General features: G+C 63.3%; 1 protein-coding gene across 1 annotated transcript; it reads left to right on the top strand.

Annotated features, from left to right (window-relative positions):
• Positions 1–325: 325 nt before the first annotated feature.
• On the top strand, positions 326–7,554 carry VTJ83DRAFT_1708 (uncharacterized protein; the record flags this gene model as incomplete). The annotated part of the gene is made up of 3 exons (XM_071007897.1): positions 326–358; positions 492–1,737; positions 1,802–7,554. 3 exons carry the CDS (start codon positions 326–328, stop codon positions 7,552–7,554), a joined length of 7,032 nt encoding a protein of 2,343 aa, XP_070868248.1.
• Positions 7,555–8,001: the final 447 nt, after the last annotated feature.

The raw sequence follows: 8,001 nt of genomic DNA, 5'->3' as shown, positions 1-8,001 counted from the left end.
CCTCGATGTGCCTCAGAGTCGCAAGCCGTCGGGGTTTCGTCCTTTTTACCTTCTTTTAATCCACTCGGCGTGTCCCGTACAATACTAGCGTTTGTAATTTGCATTCCCCCCTTTTTTTTCTTCGTTGTTCTTCTTGTTCGCTTCGAACCAACGCACCGACTCCGTACCGCGGCTGTTCAAACACGCGTCGCGACCCTGTCCGCTCGATCACTTCCAGGTACTTCCTGATCGAGATCCCTGGACAACACCCGACCTGATAGGGGTCCCCCCGACTGGATTGACATATACGGGAGTGGAGTTCATAGAGACTCGGTGCGGACGACCTATGCCTGGCTCGTCTGCGCTGATCTCGTTATCAGTGAGTCCGAGCCGGCCTGACTCCGGGGCCTTACCCTTGGATGACTGCTGTTGCTGAGCCGCACCCCCCCAACGGCTTCCGACGAAGAGCATCTAACAGCTCCCCGATGCTTCCCAGATCCACGAAAACGCAGTCCGCAAAGCTGTCTCCCCAGACCCCCCCTCGTGCGTCGGCACGCCATAGCCGCAAATATTCCCGAGACGTCCGCCGATCACCTGCCGCATCTCCTGCGCTCTCGAGTGCTTCGACTGCCGACGGCGAGGCGTCCCCCGACCTCCCGCCTCTGCCAGCCCCCGTCTTGCCCCAGAGCGTCCTCGGCCTGCTGAGGACCCCGCCGGACAACCAGGAAGAAGCAGAGGGCAGCGGTGCTGCGGAGAGCAACGACAACCCCTGGGGCTCGCCGTACCCATTCGATCTCCGCCGGGAAGGCTCTAGCAACCTGAGCGATATCAGCGATTCTGACGACGATTCTCCCATCCACCGTTTGGAGCTGCCGACCCGCTTCCTTCGCCCTGCGCCCCCCGCGCAGGACTCACCCCTCGAGGTCCACCTCCCGCGCATCAGCGCCGCTGCCGCCGTCCTTGCGAACCGAGCACGGCGCATCGCCCACGGCATCACCGAGGGCATCACCGAAGGCTGGATCCGCCAACACACGGCGGGCGGCGCCGAGCAGGAGAAGCGCCACTGGTTCAGTGACGGCGAGAGCGAGCACTCCTCGTTGAGCGACTCCATCTCTGCCGAGGAAGCCGCTTGGCTGGGCGACGACAGGATCCAAACTCCCAGGGTCGGACGGAGGAAAGTGAGCGGCCGGAGCCGGGGAACCTCTCGCGGCACCGTCACCAAACAATCCAGCAACGAGACTCTGCGGCCATCCCAACCGGGCTGGGGAAGAGAGAGCTCCTCTACCATGGCGACGGTCCCAGACGACAGGGCGTTGATGCCCAATGGAGATGGCCCTAGCGTGGCCGATCCTCTTGCCAGGCCGCGCACGCCGTCAACCCACCGCGATGCCACTCTGGAAGCGCCCGTCACCCCATCACGAGCCGCCGCCAAGAAGGCGCCGACCGCTGCGACCCCCCGCGTGAAAAAGAAGGTGCCCTGGAAGGGCAAGAGCGTCATGGTGCTTCTCCCGCGGGACGACGAGCGCGGCCAGCCCGGGCGGCCCCCCATGCCGTTGACCGAGAAAGAGGTGGAAGGCATGCTGAGGAGTTGGCAGCAGCTCGGCTACAACATCGACGGGTTCGACATGTGCGAGCCACCCTCGGAATTTGGCCTTTCCCTGGATCCCTCTCAGAGCAAGGGCGCTTGGCCAGACCCTGAGGACATGGCGAAGGAGCGGCAGGCTCGTAACTGGAAAGTCCTTCTTCCGGATCTCGACGGTAAGTATCCGGCTGCACCGAGAGAGATTCCTTTGTCTGGAGAAAAATGCTAACAGCGACACAGCATGGAAGAAGTACGTCGACGAGCTAAACGAGGCCAAGCTACGCGCCCTCGGAGTCTCGTTTGGTGACGAAGACCCCCCGCCGCCGTCCATCTCTCCGGTCTCGTCGCTGAGCCGGCAGGCGTCCATCGCACCGTACCCGCCGCTGCCCTTCTCTCCGCCGATCCCGACATCTTCGGCGTCCAGCAACCACGCGATCCCTGGGTTTTCGTTCCCCAACCCCTTCGTCACGTCTTCCACGCAGAGCCCCAGCATCCCGGCCCCCGGCATCCCGGCCGGCATCCCGGCCGGCACGCCGCCGGTGCCGTTCGGCGTCAAGTTCAACCCCCGGGCGTCCATCTCCATTTCGTCGCCGCACGGGCTTCCGCATTTGCTGCTGCAGCAACAAGGGCATCGCGCCGGCTCCCCGTCGCTCGCGAACCTCAGCGCCATCATGTCGCCAGCGTCGCCCTTCTCCGACGGCATGCCGCCCCTTGCCGGCCACCAGCGCCACCAGTCGCTCCAGTTCCCCACGCTGCCGCATCAGTTCCCACCGCCGGTCCGGGCTTCTCCTCGCTTGCAGGAGCTCCGCGAAGTCGACGAAGAGGCCGTCGTTGACAATGCCCCGCCGCCGCGCCACGAGCCGGGCTTCATCAGCCACAACGCCAGCGACAGCCTGCAGAAGGAGATCGACGAGGCAGAGTACCATCTAGAAGAGCAGATGCGGTCCACGCTGGACAACGACCAGGACTACAGCCCGCACAACGACCACCTCGCGCCGCAGCAGCACCGGTTCACCGGCGATGCGGACGGTGTGGTGCTGCACCATCCTCGCCCCCACAGCCGCGGACACTCTCTGTCGCAGAAGTACTTCACCGAGGACGACGCAAGCAAACAAAAGCCCTTCCGGCCTACGTTGCAGCAGATCAATGCCCAGCCGACAGAGGATGACGAGATCGAGACGAATCCTAGCAACCTAGGCACGCCTGTCCAGCCCTTGGACTTGTCTACCCTCATGCATCAGCGCGGCTTCTCCACGGTGGCCAGCAACCCTTGGCTCGACAGCGAGCCGAGCCAGCCTCCTGTTCCTGCTCTCCACCAAGCTGGCCCGAACCACGGTAGCTCTTCGTCCTTCTCCAAGTTCAACGTCGAAGCTCCCGAGTTCAAGTTCAACCCTACCAGCACCTTCAAGCCTGGCGGATTCAGCTTCACGAGCAATACCTTTCAGCCAGCGGCCTTCAATGCCGCCGTCAACTCGTTCGAGCCAAGCCCATCCGCGGTTCCCTCGGCTACTTCGTCCAAAATCAACGTCAACGCCCCCGTCTTCTCCCCGGGCCAAAGCGAGTTTAGCTTCTCCGCTTCGGGCCCTAAGTTCCGCCCCGATGCCCCCTCCTTCACGCCCAACTCGTATGCCACATCTGTCACGAGTCCCCCCATGTCGGCGGCCGAGAGCGGCAGCAACCGGACCAGCTCCATCTTTGGCAACATCGACCTTAATGCTATCGATGCCGCCAAGTCTGCTAAGAAGTCCAAGGCGATCCCGATTGTGCCGCCGCCCAAGGAGCTCCGCAACGAGGGCGAGAGCTTGGACGCCGATGGCCATCTGGCGGTTGACGAATCTCGCATCAAGAGGGTCCGGGGTAAAGCCGATGACGATGGTGATACCGTACCGCTGTTTGCCGAACCCACCAAGGACGACACTCCGGTGCCCGGGACTCGCGCCGAAGATCGCGTTGTCGAGGATGCAGTCCCAGCCGAGGAGAAATCATTTGACGAGTCGCACCTAGGCCTCGACATGACCATGTCGTCTACCATGGTGTCGGAGACGACGGACACCAAGGCTACCGTCAGCCCATCGGTGCCCTCTCCGAAGCAAAGCCCCACGAACTGGGCGCCCTTCGAGCTTAAGGACAACCTCGAGGTGCAGGCCTTCAACGACGCGAGGCCCTTCACCGACACGTTCAAGCCCTCGCACAAGAAATCGCTCTCGGCCACCGCCAAGGTTTTCGTTCCGGGTGCTGCCTGGGTGAGCCCCGTGGATGAGACCGCGCCTGCCACCGAGACCCCAGCCGACGAGCCTGCCGACAAAGTTTCGGAGGAGTCGGGCGCGGCTGTGGAGGAAACACCGGCAGTCAAGGACGACATGGTCCCGGCCGTCGACGTTGCTCCGCCGACCGAGACGGATAGCGCACCGGAGCTCGAGTCTAAGACCACGGAGGAGGAACCCGCACCGGTTCCGGCTGTCGAGGCCCCCATCATACCCGGCTCGAGGGGCCTCGCTGCGTCTCGCTTTGCATCACCTCCTCAGCAACCGCCCGAGCCCAAGCGCTCCGGCCTGGCTGCCTCTCGCTTCGCTGCCCCTGCTTCTCCCTCGGCCAACGGCGAGGAGTCGCCCGCGGAGCAGCCCGCCTCTCCACATCAGGAGGATGACGCTGCCGTCTCCCGTGAGGAGCCGGTGGCTAGCGGCTTGGCTGCCGAGCCCACCATGGACGACATCGACGAGGTTATGCGCTGTCTCGACGAGAACCCCGACATGGGTGTCAACCGGACGTACGACGATCCGCCGCAGTGGCGCGAATCCACTCCCCCCATGCACCAGGCTCCCTTCGACTCCGTCGCGGGCTCGTCGCCTTCTCGCCTGCATCCCCCGACCTACTCGCGCAGCGACGCTCCCAGCCCCAGCCAGGCTGGTGACTATCTGGAGGATCCCTTTATTGATCCACCCCGTAGTGGTCAGTCTGTCGAGGGTGCCGTGCGCCGCCTCAATGAGACCGAGAGCGTTCCCTCTAGTGACTGGGATGGCGCGTTTAGCGAGGATGAGAAGACGAAGTTCGAGTCTCGCCTTTCCTTCTTCGACGGCCGCGTTAATGAGCTCGTCGGCAACCTGCTCGCCGCCCGTCTCCATCCTCTTGAGAGGAGTCTGGACAACCTCCACCACGCTCTCTCGGGCATTGCGAAGCGGCCGACATCCAGCCGGCACGAGCTGGCCAGTGTGTCGGCAGCAGGACGGGACAGCGACGCCGACGACGAGGACGACGAAATTCCCCCGGCCATGCGCTCCATCAGCCCCCGTCGCGACCGCAGAATGGAGCAGATTCGCGCCGCCGTGCTGGACGCTCTGACCGCCCACCGCCGGAACCAGTCAAAGGACCTATCTACCCCGGCTCAGCCGCCCGATCACTCAGTCGTCCTCAAGGCCCTCGAGGATATGCGGGAACAGCTCGGCCAGTCGCTTCAGCCGTCGGTCCGTCACGAGGATATCAGAAGCATCGTCGAGGAGGTGGTTGAGCGCCGCGTGCCTCCGCCGCCTTCAACCACGGACAAGGATGAAAAGCTGGCGGAGCTGCAGAGCCGCATTGCTGACCTCGAGCAGCGGCTCCAGGCCGCCGAGGCGCACGCAGCCGCTGAAGCCGCAGCTAAGAACGAAGCCGAGAAGCGTGCCGCCGAGAGCGACCGCGAGCTGCAGACAGCCGCTACGAGGATCGAGGTTGAGATGATGAACAGGAGCGCGCAGAGCCAGCGCATTGCCGACCTCGAAGACCGGGTGCACCATGCGGAACAACAGGCAGAAGAGGAGGTCAAGACCCGGCGGGCTGCCGAGGATCGACTTTCGGAAGTGCAGCGCCTGCTCCGGATATCGTCTGAGGAAGAGACACGGCTTAGAGAGCTTGTTGACGAGAAGAACCAGACTCTCCGGGAGATCGAGGCCGCCCAGACCAAGAGCGCCATGCGGATTGCCCATCTCGAGGCGAAGGAGACCGAGTCGCAACAGTCACAGAGTCGCATTAGCGCGCTTGAGTCCGAGGCCCAGGAGGCACGCCAGGAAGCCGAGCGCTGGCGTTCTGAGACGGATCGTCTCGTGGCCATACTCTACACTCGTGACAGGGACCTGAAGGAGGTCCGCGGTGACCTGAAGGAGGTCCGCGATGAGAACAAGGCCCTCCACAAGCTCATCGACACTCTGAGCACTCAACTTCAGGAAAACGAACGTGTGCGCGACACCTGGCGGTCCAAGTTCCTCTCTATGCAGGAGGAGATGGCGCAGGCGGCCAAGCAAATCACCGAGGAAAACGCCCGCCACATCAAGAAGGAGCAGGCCTTGCTGGCGCGCCAGGAGGTTCTCGAGGCGCGGCTACAGGCCGAGGCTCGGACCCGGGAGCGCATCGAGACGGAGCTGCAGAGGCTCGAGATGGGCGAGCGCCAGGGCATGCGTGCTGTGGCCGAGTGCAAGAGGCTCGAAGGCGCTCTCGCCGAGATGCGCGCCGAGAACCACAAGCTGCACCAGGCGGCCCTCCGCTACCAAGCCGAGTTTCAGGAGGCCCGCGAGTCAGGTGCCCGCGAGGTCCAGCGGACGCGCGACGCCATGCAGGCCGAGGTGGACAACGCCAACCACCAGGTCAACCTGGTCCGCGAGCAGCTCGAGGACGAGGTGTCCCGCCTTCGGGCTCAGCTCGATCAAGTCCGCCTCGACGCTGACACGGCCCGTGCGCGCCACGAGATGCTCCTCGAGGAGGCACAGAACTCGAAACGCGTCGAACTCGAAGCCCTCATGCGCAAGCACCACAATGAGATGGAAGACATGCAGGCCCGTTACGAGCGCCAGATTAACAACACGACCGAGGACGCCCAGCGCGCCGAGCAGAACCTGCTGGAGCGTCTCAGCATCTCGACCTCCAAGTCAGAGTACCTGCAGGACAAGGTGGCGCATCTCGAAGAGAAGCTTGAGATCGCCAAGGAGGCGGCGCGGGCCGCAGCTCAGGCTGCAAAGTCGGCCGCGGGCTCCGAGCCCGCCTTCGTTCCCCAGCCCGCCAAATCACGCCAGCTGGATCTCCCGGAGAAGATCTCGCCGCAAGCCCTGCGCGAGTCCATCATGGTGCTTCAGGAACAGCTGCAGGAGCGCGAGCAGCGCATCGAGGACCTCGAGACCAAGCTTGCCAAGGCAGACCCGGAGGCCGAGACCAAGATCGCTAAGCGCGACGACGAGATCACCTGGCTGCGCGAGCTGCTCGCCGTCCGCCACTCAGACCTCCAGGACATCATTACGGCGCTGAACCACGACGACTTCGACCGCGCTGCCGTCCGCGACGCTGCCATCCGCCTCAAGGCCAACCTGCAGATGGAAGAACAAGAGCGCGAGCGTGCCATGAACGGCGGCTCCGCCATCACCCTGCCCAACATTGCCGCCACCATCCGCGACGCTGCCACGCCCCGCGTTGCTCAGGCCGTCGGTCCTCTGGCGGCAGCCCTCGGCAGCTGGCGCAGGGCTGCCCGCGAGCGAGGCAGCACCGTCCTCTCGTCTCCGGCGCCGAGCGCCTCCAACAACAGCAACGGAGCTCGTAACTCGACACCGTCGCGCATCCGCCCCGCTGCCACTGCCGCTGCAGCTAGTAGCTTCCTCGGCGGGCTCCTCACGCCGCCTGCTTCTTCTGCCCAGACTAAGCATCAACCGCAGCAGCAGCAGCAACAGCCGCCGCAGCCTACGGCGTTCGCGAGCACCGGCAGGCGGTTCACGCCGCAAGACCTTGCTAACAGGCCACGCGCGCCATCGGGGATGGCTTCTACGTCCTCATCTGCGAAGGGAAAGGCGCCGATGGCAACGTCAGCATTGGCTACTGATGCTGCTGACGCACCGGAAGCACCGCAGACCCCGCTTCAGGAGAAGGCCCCGCTGCTGCGGTCGAACGGACCTGTCACGCCACCCATGATGCGGCCGAGCGTGTACGATGACGACGCGCAGGTGGAGGACTTTGATGATACAGGGTTTTTCGAGGATTGATCGATGGCCAATGCCCGACTAATCTGCAAGACTGCTGCTTCGCGGAGTTACTTCCAAACCGAGACTAATGGCCGGTCACGAATGTGATCGTATTTTCCTTTGTTGAACCTTTTCCTTTGTTTACGTATGGGTAATATGGCTGGGTGGATTTCATGTTGCCAAGCGACAGGTGGATTGATGCTGGATGGGGTAAGGGAAAGGGGGTGGTATGACAGAATGAGGGTGGATCGGAACGGTCTTGTTGACTATCCAGGATGAGGAGGGGAAGGGGGAAAGGATGTGTGGCTTGAGGTTGTGCGGTTCGTCTGTGGATATATGCGACCGAGTTTGGCTTTCCTGTTTTTGTTCTTGTTTCTTTTGACTTACCTAACCTCTCTACTCTTTTTCTTTCTCATGCGTCAGATCTCCCCCCGCCACAACTGACAACCTGAGATTGCAAGTACAATA

This window comes from Remersonia thermophila, chromosome 2, assembly GCF_042764415.1.
Source record: "Remersonia thermophila strain ATCC 22073 chromosome 2, whole genome shotgun sequence".
Classification (NCBI taxonomy): domain Eukaryota; kingdom Fungi; phylum Ascomycota; class Sordariomycetes; order Sordariales; family Chaetomiaceae; genus Remersonia; species Remersonia thermophila.
The sequence above is the reverse complement of the archived record's forward strand: the minus strand, read 5'-3'. Positions and strand labels throughout refer to the sequence as shown.